This window comes from Rattus norvegicus, chromosome 3 (genome assembly GCF_021556685.1).
Source record: "Rattus norvegicus strain SHRSP/BbbUtx chromosome 3, alternate assembly SHRSP_T2T, whole genome shotgun sequence".
Classification (NCBI taxonomy): Eukaryota; Metazoa; Chordata; class Mammalia; order Rodentia; family Muridae; genus Rattus; species Rattus norvegicus.
The window spans coordinates 72,885,492-72,912,030 of NC_141536.1; the positions used below are offsets into that span (position 1 = coordinate 72,885,492).

General features: G+C 36.0%; 2 protein-coding genes across 2 annotated transcripts; both read right to left on the reverse strand.

The window, feature by feature from the left end:
* Positions 1 to 460: 460 nt before the first annotated feature.
* Positions 461 to 1,411, reverse strand: Or5d41 (olfactory receptor family 5 subfamily D member 41). Its single transcript, NM_001000336.1, is given in 1 exon segment — positions 461 to 1,411. A coding segment is annotated over 1 exon segment (951 nt).
* Positions 1,412 to 11,873: 10,462 nt separating this feature from the next.
* Positions 11,874 to 12,830, reverse strand: Or5d41b (olfactory receptor family 5 subfamily D member 41B). The gene has a single exon (NM_001000926.1). It carries the CDS (start codon positions 12,828 to 12,830, stop codon positions 11,874 to 11,876), a length of 957 nt encoding a protein of 318 aa, NP_001000926.1.

Consider the following 26,539-nt stretch of genomic DNA (forward strand, 5'->3'; position numbering starts at 1 on the left):
TCTTATGAAGCTATCTGCATATTAAAAAATAATGTAAGTAGTGAATTGTGCTATTAAACGTCTGAATCCTAATATCCAACATATCTAGAGGTTTGTAAATATTCCCTATGCTGAAATTGATTACATTTAGTTGGTCAAATTAAACTATAGATAAAATAGAGAACATATAAGGCCATATGAACTAAGAAAAGTACAACAGTCTCTTGACTCCCTCTCACTACTTTTTGCTTCTCACTATTTCTCTTTCTCAGTGTGTGCCTCTCCTGGTCTCATCATCTTCCTCCCTCCCTCCCTCCTCCTCCTGTTCCTTCTCCTCCTGCTCCTTCTCCTCCTCCTCCTCCTCCTCCTTCTCTCTGTCTCTGTCTCTGTCTCTGTCTCTGTCTCTCTCTCTCTCTCATACATACATACATACATACACACACACACATACACAGAAACACATACCACCCAATATTCATAATCATGTCAAGTGGGAGTGTAGTTTTGAGCTGATGAGTCTCCTGACTGTGTCCTTTACATCTTTATTTCTAAGGCTATAGATAAGGGGGTTCAGCATGGGGATCATGACTGTATAAAGAGCAGTGGCCACTTTCACAAAGAGCCGTGAGCTGTTTGAGTTGGGGACACAATATAGTAGGAGAATGATCCCATGAAAGATTGTTATGGCAGTCAGGTGGGAAGTACATGTGGAAAAGGCTTTTCGTAGTCCTCCTTTGGAAGGCATCTTTATAATAGTGACAACTATGAACACATATGAGGCTAAAGTGATCAAGACACTAGAAGATTCACTAACTATAGAAATGACTAAGCATGTTATCTGGCTAAAGGAGGAGTCAGAGCAAGATACAGAGATGACAGCAGAGTACTCACAGCCAAAGTGATTGATGATGCCATATTCACAATAGGATAGTTGCAAAAGAGTATATATGAGTATCACAGCACATAGTCCACCAATCATGTAAGTCCCAGCTACTAGCAAAGCACAGAACTGAAAAGGCATTACAACTGTGTAGAGTAGAGGATTACAAACAGCCACAAACCTGTCATAGGCCATCACTGCTAACATGAACATTTCTGTAATCACGAATGTACAAATAAAGAAAAATTGAATCATGCATCCTGTGAAAGAAATGGTCCTGTCTTCCATGATCAAGATCTGTAAAAGTTTGGGTGTAAATACACTAGAATAACATATATCCAGAAATGAAAGATGGCTAAGGAAAAAGTACATGGGTGTGTGAAGTTTAGGATTGATCTTTATAACCACAAGTATGCCCAGGTTCCCCATCAGTGTCACTGAGTAGATGGCCAAGAACAGAAGAAACAGGGGTATTTGGAGCTGTGGATATTCTGAGAAACCCACCAAGATGAATGTGGTCACAGAACTCTGGTTTGTCACTTCAGAGGCCATCACTTTTCATATTATAAAAGAGGAAGAAGAGAAAAGTGAAACTAAATAGAACTTGAGAGAGTGGAGCAGTAGAAACTCATGTGAGGCTCACCATAAATCATGAAGTGAGATGTGAACATATTCCATTTGTCAGTGATCTGTCTTGCTTTGGGTTCTTATGTGGCCAGTCAGTGATTAGTGATTTAGGACAATGTCCTTTGTTCTTCACAATTGTATTTATTTCATCTGTAATTAAAAGTTAGTACTCATCAGTATCATTCTATGTGAGTTATGTTTATATGAATGTGTAAATGATATATCCATTTTTTTGATGCTAGAGTACATCATGATAAAATATCATTATAGTCATTAGAAATAGAATGCAAGGTTTTGTAAGCACCGAGAAGATTGCAGTTGCCATTAGTTCAGGTTAGAGAATGTCCACACAAACTAAATACCCAACATATGGTTACAAATGCCGAATCCTTGACACGAAGTGGAAGAATACTAGAAAAGTCTTCAAATTTTTACATTTCTTACCTTTATCAAATTTTTTATTCATTGTGTTCATATATTGAAAGAAGACATTGATAGCTATTTGTTGGCAATTAGAAACAAAAATAAACACTTTAGCATTAAAAATGTAAGAATATATTTTAATAAAAATACATAATATTTAATTTAAAATAAGTGTAAATGCTTTAGTCATGTGTGCAACTGAAGAGCATGAGGCAAAATGATTCATATGTAAAGTTAAATAATGTGACTGTTTCATATATTCCTCAAAGATATTAAATAATAATTGCCAGGGCTTATGTCATGCATGTAGAGGACTGGCACATCTTTTTATCTTTCCCTAACAACAAATAACTTACCTTAATCATAGTCACTACTATATTCTAGTAGAGACCGCAATCTATACAATCATACTGCCAGTGGTATTGGGATTTATGGGACTTATATGAATTTCAGTCAGTAATAAGTATTGAGAAAATCTTATCTATGAACTTACATTAATTCTACTGTCTTGAAACTATACAATTTGCAGTTTCTCACAATAATCTGCTACCACTATAGATAATTTTGATAAAACCATTATATACATAAATGATCTTCATTAGCCGTTGGAGAAAGAACACCCAGAATATTTACAACATATGTTAATTAAATGATTTAAGTAAATTTTCTGATCTCAAAACAGGACAATGAATATTGAAAATAAATGGATTCCAAATGATTTATATGTCTTGTAGTCTCTCTTCATTAACAAATTTTCCACTATTTTCTCTGTAGTTAAATTTCTCATAACTAAAGAACCTTTTTTAATGTTTTGACTATAGAATCCTAACCATTGACTACATTTAAATTTACATTAAATATTTCATAGAATATTAAATTTCTTATTATTATTAGAGACATTGATTCATAATAAGTTTTTAACAAGTCTCATGTTTTATTTTGAGTGTCATTGAATAGTTATAATTCTAGTGAATTTCCATTTATATTTACAAATATTTCAAGCCACAATGCCCAATATTCCATTTAATTAAAGAAATAGCTTTACACTTGTTCTTGTTTCTGTTTTTCCCTACTTTACAACCTGATCTCTCTTTTTTTTCTTGCTTTTTTTTAACTTGTTTTCTCACACAAGATAATTTGTTTCTCAGAGTACATAAACAACTTTCTTCATCAGCTCTGCATCTTGAATTAGTGTAGGAGCATTATGAGGCTAAATACAGGTAGCCCTGCATTCAGGATTGAGATGCAGAAAATTCGTGAATTTGAGGCAATTACATATAAATACTGAGAATATCTTGATACAAGAAGAAAAACATAGTCAATTTTATTATTTGGTACAGATAAATAAATTTCCATTGTTTATATATACTACATTTTATTGTTGAAGAGCACATAGGTATATCTCTTTTCTAAGGAGATATTAAAATAGCTCAAGTATAATTAGAGCATTATAAATTGTGCCCAGAGTTCAAAACAAATAGTACATTTTAAAAAACAATTTAAATATATAGGAACAACCAGAAAACCTTTAGCTGTTCATGCTCTAAGTGAACATGTCAATCATGTCATTTTCTAGTTCTGAGAATAATATAAAGTACAATAAAAAATATAAAAATTTAATTAAGATTCCTAAAAAAATCATTGTTAAAATTATATTTTGGTGGTAAGGTTCTGTATAGTAACTAAGATGTTCTTTGAAGTTGATAAAGAAGATAACAAAGAACCTTGGTAGATTGTTACAGGGAATAAATCATGCTGATTTTATAGCATTTAAAAATGAAACATAAGAGACATGTAGAGCTATATCTTGTCTCGTTTTAGAACAAGGATTAAGAGTCACTTTTGTATCTATATGTACATTGATGCTTCCCTTAATGCCAGTGTTAAAGAAACAGATTTTAATATTTTCCAATAACACTCTAGAGCTTAATGATTATCCTGTTTACTGATGTAGCTGTAGGAAAGTACTCCACATCAATGATCACCAATCAAAGAGATAAGACTATGTGCCTCTGTGCTCTTCTTTCTCTGTCATTACCAACTTCATGTTATTTTGATTAAGGGTTCTTTACTCTCTTCTTATCAAATAATCCATGTTTTTTTAATTGTAAGGACACTAATTTCCCCAAGCTTCATATGATTTTATAAAATTCACAAATTAATACTGCTTTGCACACACTACAATGTATTATGTAAGAAGCACAAAATTCAAACTATCATGATCATTTTTATCAGTATGCTTTAAAAACAAAACAGAAAAACAAAAACAAGTTCCCTTTATATAGCTTTAAACTATATGTTAGTTTAAAACTTAAAAAATTCTACCTGCCTGTACTTCCCAAGTGCTTAGATAAAAGGCATGAACAAATAAAGTAAAAATAGTTCATGATTCTGAAAAATTACATGGAGGAGTTCAAGAGAGTGCTTGGAAAAAGTAAAGAAAAATAAAGTAAAATAAGTGCAATCATTGAGTAACGTTTCAAAATGCCCACGGTGACTTTTAGAGGTATTTTAATTTTACAACCTCTAGGGAAAATAATGTTTGATGGTTTATATTCTGTTTTTTAGACAAGTCTTATACCCAGCTCTTCTAAGAAATCTGCTTTGTCCATATTAATCCCACCATTTTTATTACTGCTCCATTTTTCTTTGCAACTATTATATTGTTTTATATAACCTGTTTTATATGTTGTGTTATTTTTAGTGGACATATCTTGTGTTCTTTATACTCACTAAACTCATGAGGATGAGGGAACTATTTGATTAATTTTCAGCAGAGTAACATAGTATTAACAAACAATTTTAAAATCATTAGAGTGGAAAGGAACAAAAAACTTCAAATTTAACACTCAAATATGTATCACTAAATAAAGGAGGAGTTTATCATTCTTTTTCAGCTCACATGAGTTTATCCTTCCTTCTAGTATGTGTAGATCCTGTGTACATCCACAGACTGAAAACAGAGAGAACTCACCAAAATAGTGGCATTCCTGGTATCCAATTTTTGATAATGTTGTTAATATAATCAATAAACCACATGTACTGTTTACCTCAAAATTTTTCTTTGCTTTTGAGTGCTTTATAATCTTTCCAACTACAGTAACAACAAATAAAATAGAATTCAACAGAGTACACAAATACTAATATTTTAGCTACTGGGACCTCTTTGTAAAGAACAAAGAAGAGTCATGCAGAAGACTGAAACCTGGAAATTTATTTCGTGCTATTATTCATTGTTTAATCTGTAAGTGCTTGACACTAGGGACATAAACCCTGAGGAATCCAAACTGCTTGTTTTCACAAAGCATGCAGAAATAATTAAAGGAAATCTCCACTCCATTACTGAAAATAAAATTTCATCACAATAATTTTTATTAGGCTCTCTCATGACATGATAAATTCTAACCCTATATAGATAATATATTTTAAAGTCAAGGAAAGAATAATAAATATATAATATTTATTCTAATATATTAACCTAATGAAATTTTATATGGTTTTGCATTTCATGATCACTGATACATGACTAAGAAGTAGACATGATATATGTAAAAACATGAAACTTTCCTGCCAAAGATATATTCATTAGGAATTTTATACTAAGTATGTATTCAACTAGCACTTCATTGGTTTAGTAAGCATTGTCATCATTCTATATATCCATTTATGCTTATCAGAACAAGAAATGAAGTACAATGATTACATTTTAAGTATTCATGTTGTTTATCTTTCATGGAAACCTGCTGATAAAGGGGTTAGTTCATTAGTCGGGTACACATATCTGCATCTGACTCTTTCAGTTGATTGTTGGATCTTTTGGAGGGCAGTAATGATAGGTTCATTTTTTCAATGCCCTATAGCCTCAGTGATGTTGTCATATCTTGGGGCCTCCCTTTGATTTGGATCCCTCTTTGGGCCTGTTACTGTGCCTTCTTTTCCACTGGACCCCTGAGATCTCTCAGACACTGGTTTACCAATCAGGCAGTATATACCAGCTGAGACAAGGCCCCCAACATTTATACCATACAGGACTCCTCGGTCTTAGTTCAGTTAGGGAAGATCCACCTTACCCTCAAGAAACTGGAGGCCCCAGGAACTATAAAGGTCTGGTGGGGTGGGTAGAGTGTGGACCTCCGTTCAGAGACATGGGTCGGGAGGTGGTATGGGATGTGGAACTGTCCAGGGGGGACGTTTGTGGAATGGCAGGGAATAAAATCTGGAGTGTAAAGATAAATAAAAAAAAAAATTAAAAAAAAGAAACAAAAAAAAACAAAAAAAATTGAGAGACAGGCTCCAGTGAGGAAAACAGACCAACACCAAATGCTTCATTTCTTTCTCCACTGCTCCAAATTCAATAATGCAGGCTCAGCACTAACTCGGTAGCAGAGTATTTATTGTAGCAGCCTTGTCTCGCATTATCTCTAGCAGATCTCAAAGAGTTTTCCCTCCCAATGTTCCTACCCTGGTGCTTTGTCCTACCCCCAAACTCCCTCAGTGCTAACATATAGGCCAATCCACACAGGGAAGAGGAGAATATTCTTAAGCCCACTAATACAGGAAAGACTTGATGAGAAGAAGAGCATTAGCACAGGAACTAACACCAAAATTCAATATGGGACGTTCCACTACCTGAGGACCCAGCTATACCTCTCTTGGGCGTATACTCAAAAGATGCTCCAACATACAAAAAAGACACATGCTCCACTATGTTCATAGCAGCCTTATTTATAGTAGCCAGAAGCTGGAAAGAACCCAGATGCTCTTCAATAGAGGAATGGATTCAAAAGGGTGGTACATCTACACAATGGAGTACTATTCAGCTATCAAAAACAATGACTTCATGAAATTCATAGGCAAATGGAATGAACTAGAAAATATCATCCTGAGTGAGGTAATTCAATCACAGAAAAACACACTCGGTATGAACTCATTGATAAGTGGATATTAGCCAAAAAGCTCGAATTACCCAAGATACAATCCACAGGCCACAGGAAGCTCAAGAAGAATGACCAAAATGCTGATGTTCCCACTCCTTCTTAAAAAGCGAAAAATATAACCATAGGAAGGGATATGTAAGCAAAGTTTAGAGGAGTGACTCAAGGAATGGTCCTTCACAGCCTGCCCAACATGAGGCCCACATATATACAGCCATAAAACCTAGATAAGATTGATGAAGCTAAAAAATTCAGGCTGAAGAGCAATCAGAAAACAAAAGGAGATCAAAGGGATATGGATTGAAAAGGAAGAAGTTAAAATATCACTATTTGAAGATGATATGATAATATGTTTAAGTGATCCCAAAAGTTCCACCAGAGAACTACTAAACCTGATAAACACCTTCAGCAAAGTGGCTGGGTATAAAATTAACTCAAATAAATCAGTAGCCTTCCTCTACACAAAAGAGAAACAAGCTGAGAAAGAAATTAGGGAAATGACACCCTTCATAATAGTCCCAAATAATAAAAATACCTCTGTGTCATTTTAACCAAGTAAGTGAAAGATCTGTATGATAAGAACTTTAAGATTCTGAAAAAAGAAACTTAAGATCTCAGAAGATGGAAAAATTTCCCATGCTCATGGACTGGCAGGATTAATATAGTAAAAATGGCCATTTTACCAAAAGCAATCTACAGATTCAATGCGATCCCATCAAAATTCCAAGCCAATTCTTCAGAGAGTTAGACAGACAATTTTCAAATTCATCTGGAATAACAAAAAAAAAACAGGATAACTAAAACTATTCTCAACAATAAAAGGACGTCCTGGGGAATCAGTATCCTTGATCTCAAGCAGTATGATAGAGAAATAGTGATTAAAAACTGTATGGTATTGGTACAGAGACAGGCAGATAGAATAGTAGAATAGAATTGAAGACCCAAAAATGAACTCACATACTTATGATAACTTGATTTTTGACAAAGGAGTCAAAACCATCCAATGGAAAAAAGATAGCATTTTCAGCAAATGGTGCTGGTTCTACTGGAGGTCAGCGTGTAGAAAAATGCAGATCAATCCATGATTATCACCCTGTACAAAACTTACATCCATGTGGATCAAAGACCTCCACATCAAACCAGATATACTCAAACTAATAGAAAAACGGTGGGGAAGAATCTCGAACACATGAGCACTGGAGAAAATTTCCTGAACAAAACACCAATCACTTATGCTCTAAGGTCAAGAATCATCAAATGGGATCTCAAAAAACTGCAAAGCTTCTATAAGGCAAAGGAGACTGTTGTTAGGACAAAACAGCAACCAACAGATTGCAAAAGATCTTTACCCATCCTACAACAGATATAGGCTTATACCCAAAATATACAAAGAACTCATGACATTAGACTGCAGGGAGAGAAGTACCCCTGTTAAAAAATGGGATTCTTAGCTAAAAAAGAGTTCACAGCTGAGGAATGCTGAATGGCTGAAAAACACCTAAAGAAATGTGCAACATCTTTAGTCATAGAGGAAATGAAAATCAAAACAACCCTGAGATTTCACCTCACAACAGTCAGAATGGCTAAGATCAAAAACTCTGATGACAGCAGATGCTGGTGAAGATGTGGAGAAAGAGGAACACCCCTCCATTGTTGGTGGGATTGCAGACTGGTACAACCATTCTGGCAATCAGTCTGGAAGTTCCTCAGAAAATTGGACATTGTGTTACCAAAGGAGCCAGCTATACCTCTCTTGGGCATATACCCAAAAGATGCTCCAACATACAACAAAGACACATGCTCCACTATGTTCATCTCAGTCTTATTTATAATAGCCAGAAGCTGGAAAGAACCCAGATGCCCTTCAACAGAGGAATGGATGCAGAAAATGTGGTACATCTACGCTATAGAATACTACTAAGTTATCAAAAACAATAACTTTAGAAATTCATAGGAAAATGGATGGAACTTGAAAATATCATATTTAGTGAGGTAATTCAGTCACAGAAAAACACACATGGTATGTACTCACTGATAAGTGGATATTAGCACAAATGCTCAAATTACCCTAGATGCACAGAACACATGAAACTCAAGAAGGATGACCAAAACGCAGATGCTTCACTCCTTCTTTAAAGGAGAAAACGAATACCCTTGGGAATGAATAGGGAGGCAAAATTTAGAACAGAGGCTGAAGGGATGCCTATTCAGAGCCTGCCCCACATGTGGTCCATACATATACAGCCACCAAACTTGATAAGATAGATGAAGCAAAGAAGTGCAGGCTGACAGGAACCAGATGTAGATCTCTCCTGAGAGACACAGCCAGAATATAGCAAATACATAGGCGAATGACAGCAGCAAACCACTGAACTGAGAATGGGACCAAGTTGAAGGAATCAGAGAAAGTACTGAAAGAGCTTGAAGGGGCTTGAGACCCTTGAACAACAATGCCAACCAACTAGAGGTTCCAGAGACTAAGCCACTACCCAGAGTATACATGGGGGTAATTACAGAAAGTATTGAAAGAGTTGAAGGAAATTGCAATCCCATAAAAACAACATGCCAACCAACCAGAGCATCCAGGGACAAAATCACTACAGAAAGAGTATTCATGGACTGACCCAGGGCTCCATTTGCTTATGTAGCAGATAATAATCTTGTTGGGGCACCAATGGAAGGAAAAGCCCTTGGTCTTGCCATGGTTGGACCCTCAGTGCAGGGGAATATGGGGGATGTATAGGGGGAATACCTGTATGGGGAGGGGGAGGGGAGGGAATGGGGGCTATGGACAGGTAACTGGGAAGGGGAAAAGTCTTTGAAATGTAAGTAAATAAAAATATAATAAAAAAATTTAAAAAAGATACTTCAGATACTGGAAATCAGATTGGAAATGGTGGGACAGTTTATTTTTAATTCACTTTACATTCAGATCTCTGTGCCCCCTCTAGATCTCCCTTTCCATCCCTCCTTCCCTTCTTCTCGGAGAGAGTGGTCCCCACCCTCGGTTTACCCCACCTGAGCTCATAAAATCTCTTCAGGGCTGGATATTTCTCCTTCAGAGACCAGGAAAGATATCCAAGTTAGAGGAACAGGTTACACAGACAAACCATGACCTTTTTTTATTGGTTATTTTATTTATTTACATTTCAAATGTTATCCACATTCCCATTTTCCTTTCAACAAACTTGCTATTCCATCCCTCATCTCCCTGCCTCTTAAGGGTGAATCCTCCATCTGTCTATCCACCCCTGCCTCAGTGCCCTAGCATTCCCCTACCCAGGGTCATCTAGCCTCCACAAAACCAAGGGGATCCCCTCCCAGTGATGTCTGATAAGGCAACTCTCTTTAGCTATATATCTATCGAGTTAGATCCATAGGTGCCCCCATGTGAACTCTTTGGTTGGTGATTTAGTCCCTGGGAGCTTTGGGAGGTCTGATTGGTTGATATTTTTGTTCTTCCTATAAGGTTGCAAATCCCTTCACCTCCTACAGACAAACAAGAACTTTAGGGACAGTCCCCACTCCAGTTGATCAGAAGACCAAGTTGCACATCTTCTACATATATTCAGGGTGCCTTGGTATGTTCTTTTGTTGGTGTTTCAGTCTCTGAGAGCACCCAAGGGTTCAGGTTAGTTGTCTCTGTTGAACTTCTTGTGGAGTTTCTATCTCTTTAGGGGTCTTCAATCCTTACTCAGCACACCTTTAATTCCTGCACTTGGAAGCAGAGGCAACACATATCTAAGAGTTCAAAGTCATTGTTGTCTACAAAGCAAGTTTGAGGATAGACAAGGCTACCTAGGATCTGTGTTAAACAGAACAAAACAGACACTGGCAATACTCTCCTATTATTCTGCTAAGAAATGAAATGTATGTGTTCCTAAAGTTCTTTATTTTAATGATGATAGAGAGTAAATAAATGATATTTTTGTGAATTTTTTTCACACATACACTACAAATCTCTGACAACAGTGCCAGCTTCGTAAGAAGGTCAGTATGCCGATAAATTTTCAGAAATGATACTAGATATATATTATTAATGAGGCTAAAAACTAAATTAAGGTTAAATCTTGATAATGTGATTGTAGTAGCTGTTATAACAGAAGACACGTTAAGATAAAATCTACTTTAGTGATACAAATCTTATCACTGAAAAAATTAGGAAAGACAAAGAAACAAATAATATATCATCTTTGGTTCATCGATGAAGTAGATTCACATATAATTAACTTCTTAGTAATAGACTCAGGGACAGAATGCACAATCCACGATATGAATTAGTAATATGATTTTGTGTCAAGGAAGCATTAATTTATGTGCTATTAGAATAAAATGGAGCAAGTAATTGATACCTTTTTGCCTCAACGTTTAAACATAGAATGTTGTTATCATGAATTGGTAAGAAATAGAGATAGTTGTTTGGAATTATTGGCTTTCTTAATATGAGACATTGTTTCATAATATAAGACACAAACACATATTGGATTGCTTTATAATATAAGATAAAGAATTAAAGCAAAATTAATAGTTATAGAACAAAGCATTGAGACAACTCGTGAGGTATGACCACAAGAGTTTGGATTCTTTACCAATAACTATCCTCTGCATGAAAAGAATTCTTATAAGGCTAACTACATATTAAAAAATAATGTAAGTAGTGAATTGTGCTTTTAAACACCTGAATCCTAATATCCACCATATGTAGACATTTTTAAATATTCCCTATGCTGAAACTGGTTATATTTAGTTGGTCAAATAACATTATACATAAAATAAATAACATATAATCCCTTGTGAACTAAGAAAAGTTACACATTCTTCTCACCCTCTCTCACCTCTCTTTGCTTCTCACTATGTCTCTGTGTCAGTGTGTGCCTCTCCTTGTCTCACCATTTCTCTCTCTCTCTCTCTCTCTCTCTCTCTCTCTCTCTCTCTCTCTCACTCTTTCTCTCCCTCTCTCTCTCTCTCTCTTACCTTCATACACATGAATATGCACACACACACAGATAAAAACACACACTGAACTGTACTTATAACCATATCGAGTGGGAGTTAAGTTTTGAGCTGATGAGTCTCCTGACGGTATCCTTCACATCCTTATTTCTGAAGCTATAGATAAGGGGGTTCAGCATGGGGACCATGACTGTATAAAGAACAGTGGCCACTTTGACAAAGAGCTGTGAGCTGTTTGAGTTGGGGACACAATATAGGAGGAGGAGGATACCATGAAAGATTGTTATGGCAGTCAGGTGGGAAGTACATGTGGAAAAGGCTTTCTGTAGTCCTCCTTTGGAAGGCATCTTTATAATAGTGACAACTATGAACACATATGAGGCTAGCGTGACCAAGACACTAGAAATTTCACTAAATATAGAAATGACTAAGCATGTTATCTGGCTAAAGGAGGAGTCAGAGCAAGATACAGAGATGACAGCAGAGTACTCACAGCCAAAGTGATTGATGATGCCATATTCACAATAGGAGAGTTGCAAAAGAGTATATACGAGCACCAGAGCACATAGTCCACCAATCATGTAAGTCCCAGCTACTAGCAAAGCACAGAACTGAAAAGGCATTACAACTGTGTAGAGTAGGGGATTACAAACAGCCACAAACCTGTCATAGGCCATCACTGCTAACATGAACATTTCTGTAATCACGAATGTACAAATAAAGAAAAATTGAATCATGCATCCTGTGAAAGAAATGGTCCTGTCTTCCATGATCAAGATCTGTAAAAGTTTGGGTGTAAATACACTAGAATAACATATATCCAGAAATGAAAGATGGCTAAGGAAAAAGTACATAGGTGTGTGAAGTTTAGGATTGATCTTTATAACCACAAGTATGCCCAGGTTCCCCATCAGTGTCACTGAGTAGATGGCCAAGAAGAGAAGAAAGAGGGATATTTGGAGCTGTGGATATTCTGAGAAACCAACCAAGATGAATGTGGTCGCAGAAGTCTGGTTTGTCACTTCAGAGGCCATCACTTTTCATATTATAAAAGAGGAAGAAGAGAAAAGTGAAACTAAATAGAACTTGAGAGAGTGGAGCAGTAGAAACTCATGTGAGGCTCACCATAAATCATGAAGTGAGATGTGAACATATTCCATTTGTCAGTGATCTGTCTTGCTTTGGGTTCTTATGTGGCCAGTCAGTGATTAGCGATTTAGGACAATGTCCTTTGTTCTTCACAATTGTATTTATTTCATCTGTAATTAAAAGGTAGTACTCATCAGTATCATTTTATATGAGTTGTGTTTATATGGATGTGCAAATGATATATCCATTTATTTGATGCTAGAATACATCATGATAAAATATCATTATAGTCATAAGAAATATAATGCAAGTTTCTGTAAGCACTGAGAAGATTGCAGTGGCCATTAGTTCAGGTTAGAGAATGTCCACACAAACCAAATACCCAAATATGGTTAGAAATGCCAAATCCCTGACACGAAGTGGAAGAATACTGGAAAAGTCTTCCAATTTTCACATTTCTTACCTTTATCAAATTTTTTATTCATTGTGTTCATATGTTGAAAGAGGACATTGATAGCTATTTGTTGGCAATTAGAAACAAAAATAAACACTTTACCATTAAAAAGGTAAGAATCTAATATTTTGCCTTTCAAAACACTATTTTTTTAATTTGCATCATATTGTTTTTTCTTCTCCATCTTTATTAAATTGGGTATTTCTTATTTACATTTCAATTGTGATTCCCTTTCCAGGTTTCCATGACACCATCCCCCTAACCTCTCCCCCTCCACTTCTATATGGGTGTCTCCCCCTAATACTCCCCCCGTTGCCTCCATCCTCCCAAGAATCCCGTTCATTGGGGGTCCAGCCTTGGCAGGACCAAGGGCTCCCCCTTTAACTGGTGCCCTTACTAGGCTATTCATTGCTACCTATGCAGTTGGTGCCCAGGGTCAGTCCATGTGTAGTCTTTGGGTAGTGGCTTGTCCCTGGAAGCTCTGGTTGGTTGGCATTGTTGTTCATATGGGGTCTCAAGCCCCTTCGGCTCTTTCAGTCCATTCTATGATTCCTTCAACAGGGGTCCCGTTCTCAGTTCAGTGGTTTGCTTCTGGCATTCGCATATGTATTTGCTGTTTTCTGGCTTTGTCTCTCAGGAAAGATCTACATTTGGTTCCTGTCAGCCTGCACTTCTTTGCTTCGCCCATTTTATCTAGTTTGGTGGTTGTATATGTATCGGCCACATATGGGGCAAGCTCTGAATGAGCGTTCCTTCAGTCTTCGTTCTAAACTTTGCCTCCGTATCCCCTCCCAAGAGTATTCTTGTTCCCCTTTTAAAGAAGGATTGTAGCATCCGCATTTTGGTCATCCTTTTAAGTTCATATGTTCTGTGCATTTAGGGTCATTCGAGAATCTATTTTTAATAAAAATACATAATACTTAATTTGAAATAATTGAAAATGCTTTAGTCATGTGACCAACTGAAGGGTGTGAGGCAAAATGATTCATATATAAAGTTAAATAATGTGACTGTTTCATATATTCCTCAAAGATATTAAATAATAATTGCAAGTACTTATGTAGAGGACTGGCATATCTTTTTATCTTGTCCCTAACAACAAATAATTTACCTTAATCCTAGTCACTATTATATTCTAGTAGAGACCATTATCCACACAAGCATACTGCCAATGGCATTGGGGTTTATGGGACTTATATGAATTTCAGTCAGTCATATGTGTTGATGAGAAAATCTTATCTATGTAATTAGATTACATCTACTGTCTTGAAACTATACAATTTGAAAAGTCTCTCACAATAATCTGCTCCCACTATAGATAATTTTGATAAAACCATTATATACATAAATGTTCTTCAATAGCAATTGGAGAAAGACCACCCCGAATAATTACAAAATATGATAATGAAATGGCTTAAGTAAATTTTCTGATCTCAAAACAGTAGAAACCATATTTAAAATAAAGGGATTCCTAATGATTTACGTTTCTTGTATTATCTCTTCATTAGCAAATTTTCCACTATTTTCCCTATAGTTAAATTCCTCATACCTAAAGAACCTTTTTTTAAAATTTTTTTGACTATAGAAACCCAAATATTCACTACATTTAATTTTACATTAAATATTCCATAGAATATTGAACTTATTATTATTATTATGGATATTGATTTACAATATCTGTTTTTTACCAGTCTTATGTTTTATTTTGTATGTCATTGAATAATTATAATTCTAGTATATTTTCATTTATATTTACAAATATTTCAAGCCACAATGCCCAATATTCCATTTAATTAAAGAAATAGCTTTACATTGTTCTTGTTTCTCCCTTTGCTCTCTCCTTCACAGCTTGATCTCTCCTCTATTTTTTTTGCTTTTCTTAACTTGTTTTCTCACTCTAGATAATTTGTTTCTCAGAATACATAAAAATTTTTCTTCATCAGCTCTGCATCTTGAATTAGTATAGAATTATGATGCTAGCCCTGTATTCAGTATTGAGATGCAGAAAGTTCATGAATGTGAGGCAATTATATACAAATACTGAGAATAACTTGATAGAAGAAGAAAAGCATAATTAATTTTATTATTTGGTACAGATAAATAAACTTTCATTGTTTATATATGCTACATTTTATTATTAAAGAGCACATAGTTATATCGCTTTTCTAAGGAAATATTAAAATAGCTCAAGTACGATTAAAGCATTATAAATAGTGCCCAGAGTCCAAAACAAATAGTACATATTATAAAACTTTTTAAAAATATAGGAACAGTCAGGGAAGCTTTAGCTGTTCATGCTCTAAGTGAATATGTCAATCATGTCAATTTCTAGTGCTGAGGATAATATAAAGTACAATAAAAACAAGAAAAATGTAATTAAGATTTCTAAAGTAATCATTGCTGAAATTATATTATGATGGTAATGCTCTGTATAGTAAGTGAGATGTTCTTTGAATTTGATTAAAGATGATAACAAAGAACCTTGGTAGATTGTTACAGGGAATAAATCATGCTGATTTTATAGCATTTAAAAATGAAACATGAGAGACATGTAGAGCTATATCCTGTCTTGTTTTAGAACAGTGATTAAGAGTCACTTCTGTATCTATATGTGCACTGATGCTTCCCTTAATGCCAGTGTTAAAGCAACATATTTTAATGCTTTCCACTAACACTCTAGAGCTTATTGATTATCCTGTTTATTGACGCGGCTGTAAGAAAGTACTCCACATTAATGATCACCAAATCGAAGATATAAAACTATGTGCCTCTGTTCTCTTCTTTATCTGTCATTACCAACTTCATGTCATTATTATTAAGGGTTCTTCACTCTCTTCTTATCGAATAATCTGTATTTTGTTTAATTGTAAAGACACTAATTTCCCCAAGCTTACATGATTTTATAAAATTAACAAATTAGTACTGCTTTGCAAGCACTACAATAAATTATATAAGAAGCACAAAAAGCAAATTATTGTGTTCCTTTTTATCAGTATGGTTCAAAAACAAAACAGAAAAACAAAAACAGGGTCCTTTTAAATAGATATAGATAGCGTGGAATTCACTAGACTATGTTAGCTTTAAACTTACAAAACTATACCTGCCTGTGCTCCCCAAGTGCTTAGATAAAAGGCATGAACAAATAATGTAAAAAGAGTTCATGATTTTGAAAAATCACATGGAGGAGTTCAAGAGAGTGCTTGGAGAAAGTAAAGAAAAATAAAGTAAAATAAATGCAATCATTAAATAACATTTCAAAATGCCCACAGTGACTTTTAGAGGTATTTTAACTTTATATCCTCTGGGAAAAATATTGTTTGATGGCTTATATTCTGCTTTTCTCACAAGCCTTATACACAGCTCCTCTAAAAAGCTGCTCTGTCTGTATTAATCCCACCATTTTTATTACTGCTCCATTTTTCTTTGCAACTATTATATTCAGTTTTATATAACCTGTTTTATATGTTGTGTTATTCTTAATGGACATATTTTGTGTTCTTTATACTCTGCAACTGACTTCAATAAACTCATGAGGATGAGGGAACTATTTGATTAATTTTTTACAAAATAACATAGTATTAACAAAACAGTTTTAAAATCATTACAGTGGAAAGGAACAATAAACTAAAAATTTAACACTCAAATATGTATCACTAAATAAAGTAGGAATATATCATTCTTTTTCAGCTCACATCAGTTTACCCTTCCCTCTAGTATGTGTAGATCCTGTGTACATCCACAGACTGGAAACATAGACAACTCACCAAAATAGAGTCCTTCCTGGTATCCAATTTTTGATAATATTGTTAATCTAGTCAATGAACCACATGTACTGTTTACCTCAAAATTAAAGTGCTTTTATTATCTTTCCAACTACAGTAACAACAAATGAAATAGAATTCTACAGAGCATGCAAATACTAATATTTTAGCTACTGGGACCTATTTGTAAAGTACAAAGAGGAGTCATGCAGAAGACTGAAACCGGGAAATTTATTTCGTGATATTGTTCATCATTTAAATTGTAAGTGCTGACACTTGGGACATAAACCCCGAGGAATCCAAACTGCTTGTTGTCACAAAGCATGCAGAAATAATGAAAGGAAATCTACACTCCGTTACTGAAAATATAATTTCCTCTCAATAATTTTTATTAGGCTCTCTCATGACATGATAAATGCTAACCCCATTTAGACAACATATTATAAGTCAAGGAAACAATAGTAAATATATAATATTTATTCTAATATATTAACAAAATTAAATTTTATGCGGTTTTGCATCTCATGGTAACTGGTACACGATTGAGAAGTAGACATGATGTATATAAAAACATGAAACATTTCTCCCAAAGATATATTGATTAGGAATTTTATAGTAAGTATGTATTCAATTAGAGTTTCATTGGTTTAGTAAGCATTGTCATCATCCATATATCCATTTATGCTTATCAGAACAAGAAATGAAGTACAATGATTACATTTTAAGTATTCATGTTGTTTACCTTTCATGGAAACCTGCTGATAAAGGGGTTAGGAGCTTCTGTTCATTAGTCGGGTACACATATCTGCATCTGACTCTTTCAGTTGATTGTTGTGTCTTCTGGAGGGCAGTCATGATAGGTTCATTTTTGTCAATGCACTATAGCCTCAGTGATGTTGTCATATCTAGGGGCCTCCCTTTGATTTGGATCCCTCTTTGGGCCTGTTACTGTACCTTATTTTCCTCTGGACCCCTGAGATCTCTCAGACATTGACTCAACAACCAGGCAGCATATACCAGCTGAGATGAGGCCCCCAAAACATATAACACAGAGGACTTCTGGGCCTGAGTTCCATCAGAGAAGATCCGCCTAACCCTCAAGAGACTGGAGGCCCAAGGAAATATAAAGGTCTGGTGGGGTGGGCAGAGTATGGACCTTTTTCTGGCGACATTGGCAGGAAGGTGGTATGCAATGTGGAACTGGGGAGGGTGGTATGCGATGAGGGGGGGTTGTTGTGGAATGGCAGGGGAATAAAATCTGGAGTGTAAAGATAAATAAAAAAAGAAGAATTTTAAAAAAGAAAAAAAAAATTGAGAGACAGGCTCCAGTCAGGAAAACAGACCAACACCAAATGCTTCATTTCTTTCTCCACTGCTCCAAATCCAATAGTGCAGGCTCAGCACTAACTCAGTAGCAGAATATTTATTGTAGCAGCCTCCTTTTACATTTTCTCTAGCAGATCCCACAGAGTTTTCCCTTCTAATGTTCCTCCCCTGCTGCTTTGTTCTATCCCCACACTCCCTCAGTCACTCCCTGCTAACATATAGGCCAATCCACTTAGGGAAGAGAAGAATATTCTTAAACTCACTAGGACAGGAAAGACGTTGATGAGAAGACGACCATTAGCACAAGAACTAACATCAAAAGTTGGTATTGGACATTCTACTACCTGAGGACCCAGCTATACCTCTCTTGGGCATATACCCAAAAGATGCTCCAACATGCAAAAAAGACACATGCTCCACTATGTTCATAGCAGCCTTATTTATAGTTATGAGAAGCTGGAAAGAACCCAGGTGCCCTTCAACAGAGGAATGGATTCAAAAAATATGGCACATCTACACAATGAAGTACTATTCAGCAATCAAAACCAGTGACTTCATGAAATTCCTAGGCAAATGGAATGAACTAGAAAATATCATCCTGAGTAATTCAATCACAGAAGAAGACACTTAGTATGTACTCAGTGATAAGTGAATATTAGCCAAAAGCTCGAATTACCCAAGATGCAATCCACAGATCACTGGAAGCTCAAGAAGAAGGATGACCAAAATTGGGACTCTCCCACTCCTTCTTAAAAGGTGAAAAAAGAATGTCTGTATGAAGGGATATGTAAGCAAAGTTTAGAGTGGCGACTCAAGGAATGGTCATTCATAGCCTGTCACATATGTGGCCCATATATATATGGCCACCAAGACTCGATAAGATTCATGAAGCTAAAAGATGCATCCTGAAAGGGACCAGATATAGATCTTTCCTGAGAGACACATCCAGAGCATGTCAAATACAGAGGTCAATGCTAGCAGCAAACCACTGAACTGAGAACAGGATCCCTTTAGGGGGAATTAGAGGAAGAATTGAAAGAGTTGAAAGAGATTGCAACCCCACACAAACAACAGTGCCAACCAACCAGAGCTTCCAGGGACTAAACCACTACTGAAAGACTATACATGGACTGACCCAGGTCTCCAACTGCATATGTAACAGAGAAAAGCCTTGTTGGGGCACCAGTAGAAGGGGAAGCCCTTGATCCTGTCAAGGTTGGACCCCCAGTGCAGAGGAATATGGGGGGGCAGTAAGGGTGATGTATAGGGGATATACCCATATGGGGAAGTGGGAGGTGAGGGAATGGAGTCTTATGGACAGGAAACTGGGAAGGAGAATAATATTTGAAATGTAAGTAAAGAAATATATCTAATTTAAAAAGGAAAAAAATAGAACTTCATAAACCTGATAATCTTATGCATAATAGAAGGTATTTTCATTCGAAGTGGCAGCCAAAGAATAGAAAATAGTTTTGCCAATTACAGATTCAGTAAAGGGATAATATAAAAATATGTGAATAGCTCAAGAAGAAGATATGAAAATCAAATAACCCAATTAAAATTATGGCACATATCAAAATACAGAATTCTGTTTACATGATATTGCATTGGTTAGATGACTTGGGTCAATAACAAAAACAATCACTCATGATGGCAAAGATGGGGAATAAGAATACTCATTCTTTGCTTGTGGGGAGTCAATCTTGAACAGTCATTATGAAAATTAGTATGTTGGTTATTTAGAGGGATGGGAATAAATTTTAATACTATCCACCTACACTACTCTTGGGCATGCAAAAGTGTACATACTCTTGAGTACATGCCAAAGACAGTAATTCATCTTACCACAGGATCACATGTTCAGCTGTGTTTACTACTATGTTCACATAGCCAGAAATTGGGAAAAAAACTAGATGTCTCTCACGAAGATTGGATAAAGAAAATGTACATTAACACAATTGGGTATTACTCAGATATTGAAAAATACATGACAGTATAAAATTTGAAGATTAATGGATGGAATTAGAAAAAAATACATCTATCTTGAGTGATGTTACTTAAACTCAAATATATAAATATTGTATATATATTCAGTTATATGTATATATTAGCCATCTTGTGTATGTTAACCAAGCTACAATTTGTAGACTCAGTAATATCAATATAGAGAAAAGAGTACACGGATGTATGGCTTGTTCTTGGTAGAAAGGTAGAGTATATTTAATGAGTGGAATATGGATGAGTATGGGATTCAAATGGGAGGATCCTATGAGAGAAAATCGGGTAAGGAGGTAAAGGGAATGCGGGAAGAGACAGCTATATTGAGGAACATTTCAGGGATTGGTATGGGAACAAAGTGTACTGAAAATTACCTAAAATATATGAAATAGATCCTAATAAAGTAACCAGTGTGAAACAGTGTCCTGATTGGACATCACTTGTCTACAAATAAAACTTCTAATAACAAGATTGGATTATAACCAATTTGGTTAGACAAAATGGTCCCACAGAAATGCTCAAACAATGTTGCCAATACAAAGGTTGTTCTCTACAAAATGACAGCAACGTCCCATTGCTGTCAAGACCCACACAAATTACTGAATATTGAGAAGTCAGTGTGGTATCTAAACAAAACTTTTTTTATCTTCATTTAGTTTCTTTGGTTCAGGATCATTGTCAGCAGGCTATGATAGGAGAAACACAGTCATACCCCATTCAAAAACTCTTTGATCTAAGTAATGTCCTGACTATAAAATATGCTAGGGCAATGTTGACAGAAAGTTTGTGGGAGTAATTATTCAATGTCTGATTTGACTTAAGGACCACTCAGCCAGGTGGAACCACTACCCAATACTGCTTATGTTACCAAGAACCAGAGAATAGAGGCCTAGAGTAAAACCAAATACTACAGGTCATAAAAAGAAAAGTATTGATAGAAGACCTCTAGTTAGAATTCAGCTACACTCATCTGTCATTTTCTTATTCCTCCATAATCATAAAAACTCCATCAAATCTCTCCCCTGAGAACACAGAGAACTCCATGGAAGAGGAGGCCGGAAGGGCATAAAAGTGAGTAGGAATGGATAGCATCAGCCACATACATCCTTCTAAGTCATATCTAAACAAAAATCAGAGGAACTCACAGAGACTGAAGCAGCAATCAGCGTGCTCAGTTACACCCAGGTCCTTCCATACATACAGCTTTCAGTTTAGGATTTTTATGAGATCCCAAGATGTGAATATGAAGCTCTCTAATTTTGATGCTTTATTTAAGCTCCTTCCCTTATATTTGCTTGCCTTGTCCAAATTCAATGTGATAGGTTTTGTTTTATCTTATTATATTTTATTTTGTCGTGTTTTGCTGTTATCTCTTAGATGCCTGTATTTTTTAATGAGATAAAGAAATGGAATGGATTTGGATGAGAAGCAGAGGGGAACTGGGAAGAGCAGAGAGAGGACAAACTGTAAACAGGATAAACTGTATGAGAGCAGAATCTATTTTCAATGAAAGAGGGAGAAAATTATGGTAAATCCATATTGCCTAAGGAAATATGCTTTAATTTCAGAATAGGGTTACATACCTGAAGTTGGAACTTTGCCAGAACAATCTTCCCTGAAGCACAGTTTTCATATTGCTTGAAGGTGGTATTCAGTCTTCTGGAAAATAAGAGAGCCATGGTCATATCTAACTATGATGCTTGTTAAGTACAACACTATCTTGACAGATATATCATGCCCATTGATGCAGCAGTGTAATGGCTTTCTAGTCGTTCTGAGATCTGAGCATCCCTAGAAGAGAATTCATGTCTATAGAGTAAATCTGGAAAACAAGCAAACAAATCAACAAAAACCCAACAGTTCAGGCATCATAAGTCATGGGGAAATCTATTAATATTATTATGCTAAATGGACATGCTTTAAAACTGTCATCTATTTACATTTATTTTTGTAGATTTATGCTGTTCTTAGGTATGGTTGGAACAGCTCTGTTTGTAGTTGGCAATGATTGGTAAACAGAATCATCTCTACAAATATATGAGAATATAGGACTATTGAGTTCACAGTGCTAGACTGAGCCCCAAGTCTTTGGAAATACCACAGAGGAAAAAGTAGGACTCACAAAATTAGAAATGTTAGGAAATAATGCAAAGAAACCCAATCTTGACACTGCTAAACTGACCAAATATTTTAGACTACATAGGTCATAGGCCTAACAAAATCATGCTGTTTTATGTTTGTGTGCGTGTTTCTTTTTATTTATTATTCTCTCAAACAATATATACTGACTCCTGCCAAATCCCACTTTAGACTTGTAGCTAGCTTCCCCCCACCTCCTGTCACTCCAGTTCCACTGTTTCTCAATTTCCCTTTAAGAAAGATCAGGTTTCACAGTAATATCAACTAAATATATCATAGTAAGATGCAATAAGTCAAGACATATATCATTATATTAAAGATGGATGAGGGAACCCAATAGTAGAGAAGGAGTACCCAAAGCAGACAGGCAAGTGAGTCAGACACAACTTACTCCCATTGTAATGAGTCCCACCAAAACACCAAGGTAAATAGCATTTATGGAGAAGACATAGTAAAGATCTCCATGATTGCTGCTTCAGGGTCTGAGAGCCCTATGAATACTGTTCAATTGGTTGTGTGGGCAGTGTTCTCCTGATATGCTTGGCACCTCTAGCTCCTACAATCTTCCCTCTCCTTCTTCTACAGAATTTCCTGAACTCTATGAAATGTATGGGTATGGGTCTCTGCATTGCTCCAAACAGCTGTCAATCTCTAATGATAATTGGAGTAGACAACTGTCTGTGTTTGTAACATAATATCATTAGGAATCATTTCATTCACTTTTTCTTTTTCTGGTCAGTTGTGTTTGGTTCTACTCTAGGTCTCTGAAGCACCCAGATTCAGATTCTTGTCAGCTAGACAGTATGGAACACGACCTCCTCTTGCCATTTTAGCCTAAAGTTATACAATATATTATTTGTCCACTCTGAGCAGCACTGAGCCTCCATTGTTTAGCACAATTTGCAAGCAGGACAAGTGGTGGGTTGAAGATTTTTTTATTTTTTTTCTGAGTTGATGTCCTAGTATCATCACTGGGAGATGTGCCTGGTTACAATAATGGCCAGTTCAGGATCCCTCACATGGGTCACCCAAATCAGGTTCCAGAAAGTTTCCACTGCATTAAGTGTCCATATTTCCCCCTAAATATCCACAGTTTCAGTTGTCTCTCCCTGGACTCTTTACATCCATCTCTCCTCACACACCTGTTCCCTCCTCTTCTCATCTATAGTTGCCCCAGACCAACTACAAAATCTAATCTATTTAACCTTCCTAGGAAAAGCCATGTGTCCCCACATAGACTCCCTTGTTTATTTAACCCCTCTGGCCTGTGAATTGTTGTATTCTTATTCTATACTTAACAGCTACTATTCATTTTTAAATGAGTGTATATCATGTTTGCCTTTCTGGATCTGGGATTTCTAGCTCAGGATGACTTTTTTTGTCTAATTCCATCTATTTGCCTGAACACTTTGTGATGTAATTTTTTGCTTACCACTGAGTAATAAATACATCATTTTTAAACATACCACATTTTCTTTATTTATTCTTTCATTGATATATATATATATATATATATGTATATATATATATATAGCCAGAAGTGGGTATATATATATACTTACTTCTGGCTATTATGAATAAAGTCACTATGAACATAGTTGAGCAAGTGTCCTGGTAAACAGATAGAGCATCCTTTGTATATCTGCCCAAGAGTATTATAGGTGAGACTTATACTAGATAGATTCCTAACTTTCTGAGTATGAACTGGCTCTACCAGTTTGCATTGTCACCAGCAATAGAGAAGTGTTCCCCTTGCCTCACATCACTGCATGAACTGTCACTTCTGCTATTGCTCTTACCAATGGAAACAGGTATAAGAAGGAATCTTAAAGAAGTTTTGACATACATTTCTTTTATGGCTAAGGATGTGGAATATTTATTTTTCCATTATTTTTTGTAAGATATATTTCTTTATTTACATTTCAAATGTTATTCCCTTTCCTGTCTATAAGCCCCCATTGCCTCCCTATCCCCCATAAGGGTATGCCCCTGAATCGACCCTCCTTACTGCTCCCACCCCAACATTCCTCTGCACTGGGGGTGCAACCTTGGCAGGACCATGGACTTCCCCTTCCACTGGTGCTCCAACAAGGTTATTCTCTGCTCCATATGCAGTTGGAGTCCTGGGTCAGTCCATGAATGATCTTTTGGTAGTGGTTGAGTCTCTGCAAGCTCTGGTTGGTTACCATTGTTGTTCTTATGGGGTTGCAAGCCCCTTCAGCTCTTTCAACCCTTCCTCTAAATCCCACAAAGGGGTTCCTGTTATTAGTTCATTGGTTTTGCTGCTTCCATTGACCTCTGTATTGGACATGCTCTGGATGTCCCTCTCAGGAGAAATCTATATCCAATCCCTTTCAGCAAGAACTCTTTAGCTTCATCAATCTTATATAGTTTTGTTGGCTGTAGATAAATGGGCAACATGTGGGGCTGTCTCTCAATGGCCATTCCTTTAGTCACTACCCATATACCCTCCTATGTATATGCCCACCCCCTTTAAGAAGGAGTGGGAGTATTCATATTTTGGTCATCCTTCTTCTTGAGCTTCCTGTGGTCTATGGTTTGCATCTTGTGTAATTCTAGTTTTTGGGCTAATATCCACTTATCAATGAGTGCATACCAAATGTGTTTTTCTGTGATTGGGTTACCTCACTCAGGATGATATTTTCTAGTTCATTCAATTTGCCAATGAATTTCATGAAGTCATTGCTTTTGATAGCTGAGTAGTACTCCATTGTATAGATGTACCACAATTTTTTAATCCATTACTCTGTGAAGAGCATATTGGTTATTTGCAGCTTCTGGCTATAATAAATAAGGCTGCTATGAACATAGTGGAGCATGTGTCTTTTTGTATGTTGGGGCATCTTTTGGGTATATGCCGAGGAGAGGTATAACTTGACAGAATTAAAATAGTAAAATGGCCATTTTGCCAAAAGCAATCTATAGATTCAATGAAATCCCCATCAAAATTCCTACTCAATTCTTTATAGAAAGAAAGAGCAATTTTCAAAATCATTTGTAATAACAAAAAAACCCAGGATACTGAAAACTATACTCAACAATAAATGAACTTTTATGGAAACACCATCCTTCACCTCAAGCAGTATTACAGAGCAATAGTCAAAAAACTGTATGGTATTAGTACAGAGACAGGCAGATAGATAAGTGGAACAGAATAGAAGACCCAGTAATGAAACCACACACCTATGGTCACTTGATATTTGACAAAGGAGATAAATGCAAGAAAGATAACATTTTCAACAAATGGTGCTGGTTCAACTGCAGGTTAGCATGCAGAAGAATTCAAATCTATCCATTCTTATCACCCTATACAAAGCTTATGTCCAAGTGGATCAAGGACCTTCACATTAAAGCAGATATACTCAAACTAATAGAAAAAAAGTGGGGAAAAGTCTTCAGCACATGGGCACTGGGGAAAATTTCCTGAGCAAAACACCAATGACTCATGCTTTAAGATCAAGAATGGACAAATGGGACCTCATAAAATTTCAAAGCTTTTGTAAGGCAACGGACACTGTCCTTAGGACAGAATGGCAACCAACAAATTGGGAAAATATCTTTAACAAACTTATATCTGATAGACAGCTAATATTTAAAATATACAAAGAACTCAAGAAGTTAGACTCCAGAGAGAAATAACCCTATTAAAATGTGGTACACAGCTAAACAAAACATTCTCAGCTGAGGAATACTGAATGGCTGAAAAGCACCTAAAGAAATGTTCAACATCCTTAGTCATCAGGGAAATGCAAACCAAAACAACCCTGAGATTTTATCTCATACCAATCAGAATGGCTAAGATAAAAATCTCAGGTGACAGCAGATGCTGGCAAGGATGTGGAGAAAGAGGAACACTCCTCCATTGTTGGTGAAACTGCAAACTGGTACAACCACTCTGGAAATGAGTCTGGAGTTTCCTCAGAAAATTGGATATAGTACTACCTGAGGCAACTAC

Coding starts and splice junctions, on each gene's coding strand:
- Or5d41b (NM_001000926.1), bottom strand. CDS start 12,830: ATGGCCTCTGAAGTGACAAACCAGACTTCTGCGACCACATTCATCTTG.